The following is a 17276-nucleotide window of genomic DNA, read 5'->3' on the forward strand; positions in this document are numbered from 1 at the left end:
ACATTTTTCATGAACTATCACTTTTACTTTAAAGAACTGACAAGCTTGGTTATTTAAACTCCTGTATTTGACCTACATTTTCCCAAAAATGAACAAAGTGAGCCGGGCACTTCCAAAAGAAAAAAGAAAAAAAAAAAAAACAAAACCTGACAGTATTTGTTGCCAATGATAAAATTTGAGCTTTCAGGCAAACGTGATTTTTGGAAAACCGCTTCCCAATAAAAGAGAAATAAGGAGACTTTTTTTCCTGCTAAATAATACTGGGTTTGGGAAATAGATACAGCTTAATAAATTGATAGCACTTTATAAGTTTTGGGTTTCATTCTCCTTACTGGCTTTAGTCAATTTTTTGAAGTTCTAAATTTAAGACCCACAAAAACAGTAGCTTAAACTGTGTCAAACTAATTGTCTATAAGAAAACTGCCAAATTTTTATGATACATAAGTGATTACTCTATGGCAAACATTAAACTCACATATAACTGAGAAAAAAGTATTAGTATTACATATCAATTAAATTTTAAGAATCTACATATAATCTATCAATGCACCAAGAAAAAAAAAAAAAAGGATGACTACCAAGTAACAGAATTCTGATCTCCTTTGGTTAACATTTTGAGTATCATAACTTCAACAAGTTATTCAAAATACCAAGAAAGTAAAAACATTGTTGCCTAAGTGCAAAAAACCTTTCTCTGCAAAACCTCTCAAAGTTAACGTCTGAGTAACCAACATCACTCAAAGATTTCCAGCCTTTAAAGAGCTACAAGACAAAGTAAAAACGGCTGTAGAGGGAAGAGTTAATTTCTAAGACTGTCAAAATGGCAGAGGACTTTAAGAAAAGCCAGCCAAATAATTTGGCTAACTGCTCTCAAGTCCACTGAACTACCACTGTCATTCCTACTACAGGCTTCCAGAGGTTTTTATTTAGCCTAAAGAAAAAACTGCTTTAAAAGAAAATAATATCTTAAAATATTCATACTTGTTAAAACTTCAACCTCAAATTTCTATTTTGGAATACATCAAGGTTTCAACAATTTATGTCTTCTCAAGCATCATTATCTTAATTTACACATCTTACTTGAATTCAAAATTTTAATCAAGAAAAAGTCACATAGTAATTCTGTTCTAGGAAATGCAACAATCTTCATGAGGTTTGCATCTTCCTTCTCCCCTGCAATTCATTACAATACTCTATTAATCACACAAGACAATGCCCTGATACTAATGCCATCTCAAAATTCTGCAGGTGTTTTCACTGTATAAGAGGCCATACATTTTTTACTTACCCAGAGAGAAAAGGCCCTGGATCAAAAGACTAGTGTCAAAAATAAATAATAGGAGATATGCACTATTACTGAGTGAACATTAAACTTATATTTTACACTAAATACATTAACATTAAATACATACCATAAATATTTAACATTAAACACATAATGGCCAGGAAAAACTCAGAAAAAGTTCTGGAGATACAATGTGTTTTAATATCCATACGAAGCTCTTATATTTCACTCATTAGAATGCCACACCAGCACCTTTCAACCAAAGAGGACTGAGTACTTAGAATATTAAATGACCCCATCGATATAGATTCTTTAAAAAGGTATTTGGCCCAAAATATGATAAATAGGTTAAAATGTTAAACTACAAACAATCCTGTATAACTATCTATCACTTTAATCACTGTATTATCTCAGAAATCATCCTAACAGGTAGCAGAATCTACCTACCCTTGAAAAGCAGACTAAAGAATAGAGCATTGTTTTCACAAGAAAACTCATCGCCTAAAAATTCCTGAAGTGTGGCACAAATGTTCACTGACCCCATTCTAAAAAAGTGACCTAGAACACTAGAATACATACATTCTTGAACTCAATCACATCCCCTGGTGTTGGTTTCTCCTTCATATCTTTAAAACCAGTTATTATATCCAAGGGTGTTTGAATAAAACTGGGATTAAGCACCGAGTTTAAGCTTCAAGAGCTGATATCAAATGAATAAAGCTGTCATGAATACTCGAGAAAGCAACCAGGGCATCCGGCAAAATTACACATAATTTTGCTACGTCCATTTAATGCAGTCTTTTAAGTGAGTTAAACCGGCACAAACGAAACTCACGTACTAAAGCCATGCCCCGAGCAGTTTATCTGACAGGTCTGTAATAACATTTCACATAAAATGCTTTCTGCCAGTCCCCTGTTTATACACCTTCCAAATCCCTTAAGTAACATCCTGCATTTCCTTCGGTGTGACTGTGGGAAGGGAGGGTGTGTCTCGGTGCTTACCGATGCCCGGAGCCACATAGACGAAGTAGAGGCAGGAGGAGGAGAGGGAGAAGAAGAAGATGAAGGCGAGGAGGGAGCGATTGGAGACCCGCATCATCCTCTTGAGCACAGACATCTTCCTCTTCCCGGCCAGCAGCTCAGGCTGCGCTCTCACGCCGGACTTGGGGGCACCATCCAGGCCCTAAACTTCCATGAATGTACCGAGAACCCCGAGACTGCAACGGGGTCCGCGCGGGGAGGACCAAGGGGAGAGGGCCGGAGCGGGAAGGAGGGAAGGGGAGGGAGCGGACGGAATGAATGGGAGGCTGGAGAGTCGGGGGAGGGGAGGCGCGGGAGGAGAGGAGGAAGGGGTGGAGGAGGGAAAAGGGAGGCAAGGCGTGGGGCGGGGGTGCCGGGGACGGCTGGACCTGCGGAGGCCCAGGAAGGGCAAGGACGCGCCTTTTATCCGCCCCGCGGCGGCGGGAGGAGGGGCTGCAGGTGGGGAGAGGCGCGGGCTGCGCGCCGCGGCGCCCTGCGGAAAGGGGCAGCGAACTGCAGCACGCCCGGGCTCCCCGCGTCCGCTGGGGTCCGGGGCGCTTAGCCCCCGCGCTCGGGAAGCGGCCCGCGCGCGCTCGGCAGGCCTGTGCCGCCGCCGCCTCGTCCGGGCCGCGGCGTCGCGTGCCTGCGCGGGGCTAGCGTGGGCGCCGGGGCCGCAGTCGGCGCGCGCGACGCGCGGGGGCCCGCGGGGGCCCTGGGGGCCGAGGAGCTGAGCGCTCGCGGGCGCGCAGCCTCCTCCTCATGCCGCGCCGGGCCCCGGCGCCCCGCGGCGGCCGCGGGAGCGGAGCACAGACGAGGGCGGCGTCCCGGCTAGCGGCGAGCGCGCTCCGACTCTGGCTCCCGCCACCGCCAGCTGCCCGCCCGGCCGCAAGGGCGGCAACCGCAGCAACATTACCGCCGCCGGCCTGGGGTGAGGCGACCCCGCCGGCGCCGCCCCCACTCCGCCCCCGGACACCAGGCGTAGAGCGGCCGGGCGACTTGCGCTGCGGGCAGACCCGGGGAGCCCGAAGAGGAGGCCGGGCGCCGTCGGAGCCGCGTCTGGGTCGCTGAAGGGGTACGGGCCTGAAAGGGCGGGGGAGCCGCGGAAAACCGAAGACCGGCGCGTGCGCCCGGAGACCCCGCGGGGCTCCGCGCCTGTGCTCGAAACTGCAGGCGGCGCCGCCCGGGCACCGGAGAAAACCTGGAGGCCCCCACCCACCCGCTCCCCTCCCTTCGCCCCAAACACCGCGCCTCCTGATTGGCCGGCGCCGCACCGCGCCGAGCAACCTGCCCCCTCCCCTCGCGCCGCGACCTGGGCCGCTGCCGCCTCCTGCGTCACTGCCGCCCCCGCCAGCCCCGGGACCCCAGCGCCAGCCGCGCAGCTCGGAGCTGGGGGATAGGTCTTGAGCCTCGGCACGCACCCCCGCCCCCGGGATCGATAAAGAAGGATGATGTACCTTGAGGGAAAAGGGTATCTCGAGGAGGGGACTTCAATGGTGTAATTTCCTCCCAAAATACACGCTCCGGGAGCAAGATTTTTTTTTCCCCGGTCCCAGATTAATGAAACCTTCCATCCCGCACTTCTTACAGAAACATACTGCTAGGATGTGTTATGGATCCATGTATATCCCTTCTAATGGGACTTGCCTTCTCATCTGGAGGTGAGCGCCGGGTAGTCTGTACAGTAGCTCTGTCCATTCAGGCGGGGCAGAAAAGACTTCTGTGCAGCCAATTGGCCGTTCTGTACTGCAGCACCAACAAGCTTCAATGGGCAAATTGTTTTAATTTCCCTCCTAGGCCGTGGTGTCCCCTTTGTTCAAAAAAGAGAGACCTTTTGCTAAGTAAATAAATTAGCCTGGAGCCTTAGTTCAGCTATCTAAGTTTGCCAACCTGTGTGTGAAGGTGTTTCAACTAATCATGTTAAGAAGTGGCTGGTTGCGCCGCCTCCCTCCCCGCCATTATTTGCTCAGCATTTCCAGAGGCAGTGTGTTGACCCATCACTTGATTGCCAGCAAATCTGGTACATTCTTAGCAAGCCTTGGATCGTCTCTTAAATAATACTGTGTTACATGGAGCCTGAAACACCCGGATTTATACTTCACTAAGGCCTTTATTAACTGTGAAATTCATGGCAAGCTAGGCAAGCTACTACCCTCTGCAAGTCTCTCTCCGTGGCCCTCAAATGATGTGTGAGACCACCTTGCAAGGCTCTGGGGTTGAACGGGGTAACTGTAAAATGCCAAGTGCAATGGCTGGCACCTAAAGAGATTCCCTCATATCCCATTTGACAGTTGATTGAATGGAATCGCCAAGTTCAAATTCATTTTTTAATATTTTGGTTTTTTGGAATTCTCTGGCTGATGGGATATTTAATGTGGAAGGAAATGACACTATTCTGTAACATTTTTAGGTGCTTAAGGGGAATGTGAAATACAAACAGAGCAATATTAAATGAAACTCACTTAAAAAAAATACCTATGCAAAAGAAAGAAATCTATGAATGGTACAGAAGCAAAGACGTTCCCCTCTCAGACCCTACGGACTTTTCATCTCTCTGTTCCCACAATTCAACCACCATGCTGACTTAACAATGGCCAGGTCTCAGGCAAGGTTGGCTTTTTATAAGGAAAGTTTATTACGTAATCAAGAGGGAAGTATTAACCTTGAAGAAATTGATTATTAATTTTATTGTAAGAAATCCAACTACTAGGTATAGATGTGCCTTGCTGGCATAGACAACTGCCATGGCTGTTCTCTCAAGTTCAGCACAGTACTTGTTAAAACTAATTGGTTGCTAAGAGAGTAAATCTTAAAAGGTCACATCACAAGAAAAAAAAATTTTAACTATGCACGGTGACAGATGGTAACCAGACTTATTGTGGTGGTCATTTTGGAGAGTATATAAATATAATATCATGCTGTATACCTGAAACTAATGTAAGATTATATGTCAACTCTACATCAATAAAAAAAATCAATTATAGAAAAAAATTTTCAAATTAAAAAAAAAAATCCTGGTTTGTTCTAAAAAGAAGAAGACTGGTTGGCTCTTCCCTGGAGTAAAGCAGAGTACCAGAAAACCAGCTCAGTTGGTATTTTTATCACCAGTCACAAAGAGAAGTGGCCAAGCTTCTGGAGCCAGGGAGCCTGTGGTCGAATCTCAATCACTCCGTGATCAAGTGACCTCAAAGATATTCATACTACCTATTAATGTTGTTATAAGGATTAAATTAAATGAGTTAATGCCTCTAAAGAGCTTGGGGGAGCCTGGTACCTAGTAATCACAACTCAAATATTGTTAATTTTTTTAATCTCTCTTTTAGATCACACTCTGCCAGCAGTAAGGGTGATGCTGGTCTCTTTCTGTTTGAAAACCAAATTTTCTACTGTGTCACCTATGAAGTCTCTGTCTGAAGGATGCCGCAGGGTCTCAGCTCATTTGTAAAGCCAAAGTCCATGAAATACTCAGAGCTCAAGGAACGCTAACCAAACCGTTCCAAGCCTAGATTATCAACTGATACTTCCTCAGGAGCCAGGTAAAGTCCACAGCAGAAAGTTTCATTTTATAACATCAAAGTTTAGTTTTGTAATATCCATAAGACTTTAAGCTTATAATAATAAGATGAAACATACACTATTAAGACATAAGTGAATTTCATTTAACTGCTTTGTTCTGTATTTATTACCACCAAGTATTCTTTTTATTATTTTCTGTCTATGAGAGCTCCCATGCTCTTAAATATTTGGGTACCAAATTGAGTAAGTTAAGTTTTAACTAATGGTTTTCTATCTATATTAATCAGAAATATATTACTGAGATTGTGCTTACAACAAAAAAATACTTATTGGATGAGGTGGATGACATTTTCCTTGGTCCATGCTGAGTGAGGATAAACAATGTTTATGAAGTGTTTTGGATTTGCTCACAACCTTGGTAGCATAAAAATCAGTAAGGTTTTTTTTCCCCCCTATAAATTGGAGGAAAAGGAATGAAACGAAGCACACCGATTAAATATTACAATCACTGATTAAATATAGTAATTTTATATATTTAAACATATGAGCACCGGAGATTCAGGTAAAGAAAATTGTTCGGTTGATGAATTATGCTTAGACAGTTGAATTTTTTTTGCATACATAATTGGAATGTAGATTGTGTAAGAGTTAGACACTGGCATGGTCTATAAAATGGAATATATATTCCAAAATATTGTTGTAGCACAGAAATTTTTTTTTTACTTTGAGCCCAACATGGGGCTTCAACTCACCCCCTTGATATTAAGACCTGAGCTAATATCAAGAGTCAGATGCCTAAGTGACTGAGCCGCCCAGGTGCCCCCAGAAATTTCTCTTAAATAAAGCCCATTTCCTACTGATTTCCATGATAAATATAGTCAGAATGTTGACTTTAAGTCCTTATATCTTATTTAGGTTATAATAAACTTTAAAATAAATGTCTTACATTTGAGAGCAAACATAATCACTTTAAGGCCAGACTGTTAATAATAATCATATATATATATATATGAAATAATATAGACTTTATGATAATACAGTATTGTGGTTAAAATTTAAAAAGAAAACCACTGGAGTCATGAGAATCCCTACTGTAGCAGTTGACCCAAATTTCATACTCCTCTCAGATTGCTTAACACTTGCATCTGAAATCCAAAATCATTCTTTCCCATCGTAAGAATGCCTTCTAGCATTTCCAAGTATTCAAACCACCTACCTATCATTTTCACAAAATCCCTTTGGCATGCATTTAGCAAGTATTATTATGTCACTTGCGATGAGGAAACTACAGCTCCATCAGGTACAACGTGTGGCCTGAGTTCACATGATAATGAGGAAGCAGCAGAACTGGGGAAAGACCTAAGATGTTAGCAGCCTTCCTGTGTCCCTTCCACAAACCACACCAGCTCCCGTCTTCACAGGGATTACTTTGTCTATCAGGGCAAAATGTTTTATTTAGTGTACTTTTCCAAAGTTTTCTACAAATAAATAGGTGCTCTCCGTCTTTCAAACTATCTTTACTGATTTTTGTCTCCAACACCTGTGTCATGGAATATATTGATTGAACAACATGGTAAATAAAGTGAAGGCCCATCTTTTTGGCTCAAGCAATTGATAAGTCATAACGAAAAATTAATAGGCTGTGTTTGCTTTAAACCTTCTTTTTCTTAGCATAATATTAGTTTATTCAACAGATGGCTAGTTTTGCCTTAAAGAGACTCTGAACTGCCAAAGCCATGTCCCTGACTTAGCCCCCAGGCTGGCTAGGAAAAAAGAAGTGTGCCCATGGCAGATGGAATTAGACTTTGTTGGGGAAACCAGACATTGGAGTTTGGGGAAACAGACATGAAAAGCCAAAACAGGAGATTAAAAGAGCAGCTGAGTCCTATACAAGATAGCGCCTGGTCCCTTCCGTGGAAAGGGATGTGATTTCAGCACCCACCGAAGTAGACATAGGAGGCTTCCTCTTCCTGCTTGAGGCTTCCATCTCCCACGTCCTGTGCAGCCTCCCGAAAGCTGAGGGAAATCCAAGTATCAGCACACATACAAACCAGATGTGTAGGACCTGTGGGTCTTGCACATACCAGCTGAGCAACCCAGCCCTCTAGAGAGCCCTTAAACCTGGCTGCTAAAGAGACAAAACAATAGCCACATCCCCAGAGCTCCCTTGAATTCTAAACAGCAGTTAGTTCTGAAAAACTCTGAAAGATACTTTTCTCACTGATACGCACATACATGTTAAAAAGAAGGAAAAAAGAAAACCATTCCTATTACTTGACACAGTTCAAAAGATTCTGCTTATTATAGTCAAAATAGCCCAACCTCATTTAGTTTTTAAAAAATCATTTCCAGGGCACGTGGGTGGCTCAGTGGGTTACACCTCTGCCTTCGGCTCAGGTCATGATCTCAAGGTTCCGGAATCGAGCCCCGAATCGGGCTCTCTGCTCAGCGGGGAGCCTGCTTCCCCCTCTCTCTCTGCCTCTCTGCCTGCTTGTGATCTCTCTCTCTGTGTCAAATAAATAAAATCTTTAAAAAATAAAAAATAAATAAAAAATCATTTCCTGAACATGATTCTATTTTGATGATATACAGTAGTAGTCCAGAACCTCATATAAAAACAAGGCAATAAATAATTATTGAATGAATAAGCCAACACACTCTTAACCTTTTACATAATTGTGTATATTCCTCTGGGTAGTGTAACAAGGAATACAAGTTAGTTCACCTTAACTTACCCAGAGCCATCTTCATAGGTGAATGAATCATAAAAGTAGAAGATAAAATGCATAGATAAAAGCTAGTGTCCTATTAAAGTGTTCTTCTATCGTATCAAGAATCTTATACCCGTGGCAGCCAAAAGCAATAAAAAAAAAAAAATAGAATTTAAAATACAGAATAACCTTTAATGAAGGACATTAGAAGGCAATTTTCTATCCATTTTTTAATCCTGTTTAACATCATAAGGCTCAGAGGATATTCTCTATCTATACTTTTAGTGACTAAATCACCCTGGGGACAGCAGGGGGAACTAGTTTTAGAGTTTAAATGGCTAAAAATTGAAGTAAGAAAGGAGATTCGGGTAAATTTGATAAAGGATTTTGGTGCTTCTCTGTCTGAAAAGGGAATTTTGGAATAGTGAGGTCCTGAATACTGAGGTCCTGACTCAAACTAAAATTCACAAGTTCATAGTCACCAGAAGGATTTAAGTCACTGTGATAAGGGACGTAAAAACATGAGTTTAATGTCAGAGTTTAGGCTTAAAAGACTAAAAAATACAAATAATACCAATTCATCATGACCAATAAGGAATACCCCAGAAATGCAAGAACCTAGCAACATTAGGCAAATTGTTAACATGATCCAACGTATTAGGCCAAAGAAAAAAATTTAGTGTCTTATTTTTAAGTGGGTGACTGTATAAATATACTACAGTTTAATTACCTATTCTGTTATTTGTTAATGAACATTGCTTTTTCAGTTTGATCCGGTTACAAATAAAACTAGTATAACATACACATTATAAACTATTATAATACACACAGATTTGTGCATTTCTGTTGACTATATGCCTGCTAGTCAAAATTCTTGGCTTCGTAATATGGACATGCTCAGATTTCAGAAATAATATAATGGCAACCAATTCCCCAAAATTTTTTTACCAACTTACACTCCCACCAGTAGTGTTTGAAGGTTCAAGTTCCATATGTTTTCAGCAACACCTGGTGTAATCAACCCTATTAATATTAGCATTTTAGGTAAAATATAGTGGTATCTCGTTTGGGTTTTAATTTTCTCTTTCGTAAGGACTAACAACAAGAATGAGTAGTTTTTCAAAATGTATTGGCATACATTATCTTCTATAAAGGCTAGAAAAGCATTTGATACAATCAAGCAATTTCTGATGTTAAAACTTTTCATAAAATAGGGATAAGAGGATTTTTTTTTTTTTTTAAGTAAGCACCATGCCCAGTGTGGAGCCTAACGTGGGGCTTGAACTCAGGACCCCAAGATTAAAACCTGAGCTGAGATCAAGAGTTGGACACTTAACCAACTGAGCCACACAAGTGCCCGTTATGTTGTAAAGAGTAGGAGGCATTCTTATGATTAAGGTAGAATCATCCTCTTTCAAATCATGAAAAAGACATGGGCAGACAAGAATCAGGCAATGCAGTTGGATGAGAATGTGAAGAGGTAAAAACAGCGAAAAGAAAATGAGAAAAATTATTGCTATTTATAGGTGTGTGGCTACCAAACAAAGCATTAAGTGGAAACCTGTTAGATCTAATAAGGGAGATCAATAAAGAGCCAATGAAAAGAGTATATGCACACTTACCTCAGTTCAGCATGGAGATACATTCCTAGGAATCAGAGCTCTCAATATGAGGTCCTACAGTTCCCATGGGGAAGTATTTTCAGTATCATACTGAAGCAATTTCTCAGTCATCTCAGCTTTTAGCAATGTTTAAGATAGCCTGCAAAATGTCAAAAAAGACTTCTACCAATCTTCTAATTTTCTTTATTCTCTGCTTCCTGAAGCCATTTCCTTGAAAGCACCACAAGTGAACAGAAAATTTGTCTTCTAACTCAGCTTCTGATCCTCCTTGTTCCTTTGTAGTAGGTAAAGCACTGTGGTACCATAACTTTGGAAGGTGAATTTTTGCCAAAATTATTTACCAGAACTCAAAGTGCAGGAGAAGCTAGAACAGAGAAAACAATGCACATCATAGTACAATTTATCTCAGGAAAACCAGGACATCACTCACTGGTTACGTTGGTAGCACAGTGTAGTCCCCTAGTACCTCATGGATTGAACATATTATGGCACTCAGAGCATAGAGAAAAACCCTATTAACAGGGCACTATGATAGATTATTAAATATATAAATGTATTGTTACACATACAGCATATTCTATCTTTGGAAAATATCATAAAGACAAATAGCAAGTGGGAAATGTAATGTACCTGACTATATTACAAAATTGAAAAATTCAATCAACTTATTCCACACAAATATTAACCTGTGACTTAACCACAGCCCAACTTGCTGGGGCATTATCAGAGCCTAACTGACCTAGGGGAAAGGAAATTCCGAACTCCAGTCAGCTCTAGCCTTCCATGTGGGGGGAGAGAAAGACTCAAATCCAGCATAAGACATTGTTGATCTATCAAGTTCCTAATGTAATCTATAGATTCAGTGCAGTCCCAGTCAAAATACCAACAGATTATTTTATGGATATTGACAAACTGATTCTAGACTTCATATGAAGAGGTAAAAGACCCAGAATAGCCAACATAACATTAAAGGAGAAGAAGAAATGTGGAAAGCCCACACTACCCAACTTCAAGACTTACAATAGGTTATCAAGACAGTTTGATATTGACAAAAGAATAGAAAACTGGGTCAGTAGAACAGAATAAAGAGCTCAGAAATAGACTCACATAGATATGGTCAACTAATATTTGACAAAGAAGAAAAGGTAGCAAAATGGAGCAAAGATAGTCTTTCACAAATGGTGCTGGAACAAGTGGACATACACATGCAAAAAAAAAAAAATTTAGACACAGACCTTCTACTCTTCGCAAAAATGAACTCAAATGGACCAGAAACCTAAGTGTAAAATGCAAAACTATAAAACTCCTACAAAATAACATAGGAGGAAACATAGTTGCCCTGGGTATGGTGATGACTTTTTAGATAGAACACAAAGGGCATGAGCCATGAAAGAAATAATGGATAAGCTGTACTTCATTAAAATTTACAAACTTCTTCACTGTGAAAAGCAATGTCAAGAGAGTGAAAAGATAAGCCACAGACTGGGAGAAAATATTTGCAAAAGATACATCTGATAAAGGACTATTATCCAAAATATACAAAGAAGTTCTAAAACTCAATAATATGGAAACAGAAAACTCAATTAAAAATTGTGCTGAAGACCTTGACAGACATTTCTCCACAGAAGATATACAGATAGCAAATAAGGATGTGCAAAGATGCTCCATAGCACACGTTATTAGGGAAATGCGAATAAAACAAGATACCACACACCTATCAGAACAGTCAAAATCCAGGGACACCTGGATGGCTCAGTTGGTTGACCATCCAGCTCCTGATTTCAACTCAGGTCATGATTTCTGGGTCATGAGATTGAGCTCCGTGTCTGACTCTGCACTGGGAGTGGAGCCTGCTTTAGATTCTCCTTCTCCCTCTCCCTCAATCCCTCCCTCTCCTCCTCTCTCTCCCTCTCTAAAAAACAAAAACAAAAACTAAACATACTGTTATCATTCAATCCAGTAATCATGCTCCTTGGCATCTATCCAAGGGAACTGAAAACTTAGGACCACACAGAAACCAACACACAAACGATGGAATATATTATCCCAGACTGAAAAGAAATGAGCAGTCAAACCATGAAAAGACACAGAGAAACCTTAATGCATTACCAAATGAATATTACTAAGTGAAAGAAGCCAATCTGGAAAGGCAACAGACTGTAAGATTCCAATTATATGACTTTCTGGAAAAGGCCAAACTATGAAGATAGTAAAAAGACCAGTAGGTGCCAGGGGTCGGGAGGGGGAGAAGGATAAATAGGCAGAGCACAAAGGATTTTTAGGGCAGTGAAAATACTCTATATGGTGCTATAATGATGGATACATGTCATTATATATATTTCCAAACTCATAGAATATGCAACACCTAGAGCAGACCCTAATGTAAAAACTATGGACTTTGGGTGATAATTATGTGTCAATTGTAGGTGCATCGGTTATAACAAATGTACCACTGAGGTGGGGGATGTTGACTATGGGAGAGGTTATGCAGGTGGGGGCAGGAGAATATGGGGAAATATCTGTACCTTCCCTTATATTTTTCTTTGAGCCTGAAACTCTACGTCCACTTGTTCCAGCACCATTTGTTACCCCTTCGCATACCCAGAACACAGATGTGTCCAGGAAAGACTGGACACCTTTGAACACACCATCCTCCTCAGGACTATGGTATACTAGATGGGGAATGGTGGCTCAGAGTCTGCAGGCTTGACAGCGGGTTGAGAGAGCCTACGTACTAAGGAGAGGACATGAGGTGACTTGAACTAGAGACCTTGGCTACCTCACCCTTGGTCAAATGAAAAGCATATATAGGATTTTTCTTCACACAGATCATTTGCAGCAACTGGCAACTATAACTGAGTTGGTTTTGCCTCTGGTCCTGTTTTAAGTTTTCTTAGAATAACATCAGTAAAAAATTTCCCTATCTTTGCCATACGATAAAAATAACTTAAAATCCCACTTTATCAAAACAATATGATTCAATGTGAAACTGATAATACAAAATAACAAATTTTACCCCTCCCCATATGACATACCAGTCATCCCCAGACCCCATATGTCTTTAAACTGTTATCAGTAGCATAATTTTGCCAATATGAATTGCACTGTGATTAATAAAGATATTTAATTTTAAATCTTTTTTAAACCTACAGTATTTTTTATTTCTTTTTTTTAAGATTTTACTTATTTATTTGAGAGACAGACATCACAAGTAGGCAAAGAGGCACACAGAGAGAGAGGAGGAAACCGGCTCCCCACTGAGCAGAGAGCCCGATGCGGGGCTCAATCCCAGGACCCTGGGATCATGACCTGAGCCAAAGGCAGAGGCTTTAACCCACTGAGCCACCCAGGTGCCCCAATGTTAAATATTCTTGATTGAGTTCTGGGTCTGCTTGTAAAATAACGTTAAAATCTCTTGGGAGCCTTCCTCATCTCATGAGCCCTCTCAGTAGAGAGGGAATACTGATCTGATGAAATAGAAGTCTCATTAAAATAAGGTGGGAGTGGGGCGCCTGGGTGGCTCAGTGGGTTAAGCCGCTGCCTTCGGCTCAGGTCATGATCTCAGGGTCCTGGGATTGAGTCCCGCATCGGGCTCTCTGCTCAGCAGCGAGCCTGCTTCCCTCTCTCTCTCTCTGCCTGCCTCTCTGTCTGCTTGTGATCTCTCTCTGTCAAGTAAATAAATAAAATCTTAAAAAAAAATAAAAAAAAATAAGGTGGGAGTGACTTTTTTCCTATCTTGAGGAAAAATCTTTCTGGTACACCCTTCCCCACTCCCACAGAGAAAGGGGCTAAAACAATAAAAGTATACATGTAGCAGGAGGAAACTTGTTATTAAAGGCGAGGTTGGCAAAAGGTGGTTTCCAGTTTAAAGCAATGAAGTAAAAATAGCTCTGCGACCTCTTCTCCCTGAAATCAACTGACAATAACAAGGAGTACAAGAAAAAGCCTCAATGATGCAAGAAAATACCTAAAATTCTGAACCATGATATAAGAAGAAAGCCTGGGAATGTTGTCCTTCAGTCAAGGAGAATGCTGTAAGTGAATCCCTACTCAGTCCACTGGGACAGCTACCAGAGCAGCCAGCTTCCTTGGTGGTGGGGCCCCTGAGCAGCAAAACAGTTACTGCCTCTTCTGGAAGGAGAGGTGGTGTCTACGCTGCCTAAAGACCTTCTCTCACCGTTTTTGACAGTGGGGGCAGGGGAAATATTCAGCCAGCAAAGCACAGGCACACCATTTCTCTAAGAAGCAAGCTATCAGTGAATCCCATGGAAGAAAACCCTGGGTGACCTGCAGCCCTGAATTGCCAATCTGTATAAGCTGAAGGCAGTGAAAGCTAAGTCAAAGCTAAGCACCCTGGAAAATTGTATCACGTGGAGACTCATGAAAAACCAGTGAAACTTCTACTAACTTGCGTTAGAATTATGTTATAGGGCAAAGTAAAACAGCTTTCACAGGCACCGTCTTGTAATGCAGCTGACCCTCAGGGGCACTTCCTGGCCCTTACCCCCTACCAGACTGGGAGCAACTTCATTCCAAACAGAAATGACCAAAAAGGGGCCACGGCAAAACATAAGAAAACCAACAGGAAAAATATCATGACATAAGAAAGGTGGATAACAACCACAGGCCAGAAAGATTATGGCACAAATGAGGTTAATATAGTTTTTTTTTTTAATTCCAAAGAATTTTTATACACACACACTTATCTGGGATATATATATAGAGAGAGAGAAAGAGAGAGTGAGAGGAGATACAAGAGCTCAAGAAACAGATGCAAAATAATCTCACAGAGCTCAGGAGAAAAATGAAAACGAATAATACCATCACAAAATCATATCCATATGGAGTGCAGAAATAAGAGAATAACAGATATTGCTGAAAACACAGACATGTGAGATAACAGCCTTGAAAAAACTGAGCAAAGTGAAATAATAAAGGAAAAAGTAGATACAAAAGATGGGCAACAGAATTCATCACATGCACATTTGGTATTGCTGAAGAAGAAAACAGAATAAGTGCAACAGAAAAAAAATTCAAAACTATAACCGAACAAACGGAAAAGAAAAAATATCTCTATTCATTATAGATTTTTTTGGCTTTCTTTATTCCTATGAAGTCTTGCATGTTGATTAATCAAGTTTTAGTTCATTGCTTTTCCCCCTTTGCTATTTTCTGCATTCTATTTCTATAATTTTATTGACTACCCTCAAATTCTCAACACGCATATTAAATTTTTTTTATATTTTTAAGCAATTCTAAAATTATCAGTGTGTCTTTCTCAAAGATCTAGAACAATTTAACTTCCCTTCAAAAAGCCTACTTTCCATGTAACATGCCATGCCTACTATTTTATTTTCATTGTTTTAAACCCCATCAAATCTCTTTTTAAAGAAGTTATTGTTGCTGCTGTTTTTAGGATTAATACTTACAATGTTTTCCGAGATATTTCACCCATTTCTCTTCTTATCATGGCTTCTTGCCTCAGGTGTTTCATCTACGTCCATGTTCCTTCTGGCCTAAGTATATTCTTTAGAGTCCTTACAGTAAGGTCTGTGGTATTAAACTGTTGATCATTGTGTGTACAAATGTGACTTTATTTTGCCCTCAGTACTAAATGGTTGCTAGCTTGGCACAGAATTATCGGTTGGCAGTGATTCTTCCTTCAGCCTTTGAAGGTGTTGTGTTGTTATCTTATGGTATCTGTGGTTGCTATTTGACTGATTATCATTCTTTAGTAGATAATTTTCCCTCCATCACTACTAGAGCTTTCTTTCTTTGGGGATGTTCCATGGTTTCATTATTATATGTTTGCAATGTGTTCTTATTTATACTGTTAGGGATTCTGTATGTGATGCCCTTCTGAAGTTCTGGAAAATTTGCGGTTATTAGTTCCCTGAATGTTCTACTTCCCCGTTCTATGTGCTCCTTCAGGAAGTCCGTTTGGCATATGTTGGATCTTCCCATTCCCCCTGCCTGTCTTTTGATTTGTCTTTCAGTTTTCCATCTCTTCATCTCTGAGTTTACTTTATTCTGAGTTAGAGCTTCAACTGATGTTCAATTCAGTCGTTACATTGCCTTTCTATTCTTTTTTTTTTTTAAGATTGTATTTATTTATTTGACAGAGATCACAAGTAGCCAGAAAGGCAGGCAGAGAGAGAGGGGGGAATCAGGCTTCCTGCTGAGCAGAGAGCCCAATAAGGGACCCTGAGATCATGACCTGAGCTGAAGGCAGAGGCTTAATCCACTGAGCCACCCAGGTGCCCCTGCCTTTCTATTCTTGATCTTTTCAATGTGTTTACAATGTAAGGGATACCTCTGTCTTGTGAACTTAGTCTACCATCTTACAGGAGGCTGAAGACTTAAGTCAGCATGTTCAAAGTGATACCATGTCCCAGAATAAAAATAATATGAGCTAATCAACATTGATCAGTATACTCAGTAAACAGAAAAAATTGTCTTCTGAACATTTAAGCAAAAAAGATCAAATCATGACAACGAGGAAAAAATTAACTGGTTCCAGACTTCTCTACAGGTTTGTTAAATTCTACAATAATTTTCAGAAGTAGCCGGGGGGAAATGTCATGCAATAATTTTATACCCATAGAAATTGTTATACCCATAACATAAAGGCAACAGATACTTTCAAATGTGAAAGAAGACCAAAAGTACACTTCCCATGAAACTCTTCTTTTTTTTTATATATATATTTATTTATTTGACAGAGAGAGATCACAAGTAGATAGAGAGGCAGGCAGAGAGAGAGAGGGAAGCAGGCTCCCTGCTGAGCAGAGAGCCCGATGTGGGACTCGATCCCAGGACCCTGAGATCATGACCTGAGCCGAAGGCAGCGGCTTAACCCACTGAGCCACCCAGGCGCCCCTCCCATGAAACTCTTCTTAAAAAATCTGCTGTACAGAGAACTTCAGCTAGCAAAGAGCTGAATGAAGAAATGATGGTGGAGGAATGATGTGACCATTGAATCAATACAGACTAATACTACTAATAAACTCAGCTGCCAAAACAATATAGCAGAGTAGAAATTCAGAATTAAACTCAAATGATTATGGAAATTCAGTATACATAAAAGTGGCATTTTTGTGCCTGGTTAGTTTTGTGCCTGGTTAG

The 17276-nt window shown here is 40.8% G+C and overlaps 1 protein-coding gene across 1 annotated transcript in view; it reads right to left on the bottom strand.

Moving 5' to 3' along the window:
* B4GALT6 (beta-1,4-galactosyltransferase 6) overlaps positions 1-2965 on the bottom strand; it is a 68434-nt gene extending 65469 nt beyond the window's left edge. The window contains exon 1 of the mRNA XM_046025806.1: positions 2288-2965. Within this exon, the coding sequence (XP_045881762.1) occupies positions 2288-2402 (115 nt within the window). The 5' untranslated portion in view covers positions 2403-2965. The remainder of the gene's footprint in view (positions 1-2287) is intronic.
* Positions 2966-17276: the final 14311 nt, after the last annotated feature.

This window comes from Meles meles, chromosome 12, assembly GCF_922984935.1.
Source record: "Meles meles chromosome 12, mMelMel3.1 paternal haplotype, whole genome shotgun sequence".
Lineage (NCBI taxonomy): Eukaryota > Metazoa > Chordata > Mammalia > Carnivora > Mustelidae > Meles > Meles meles.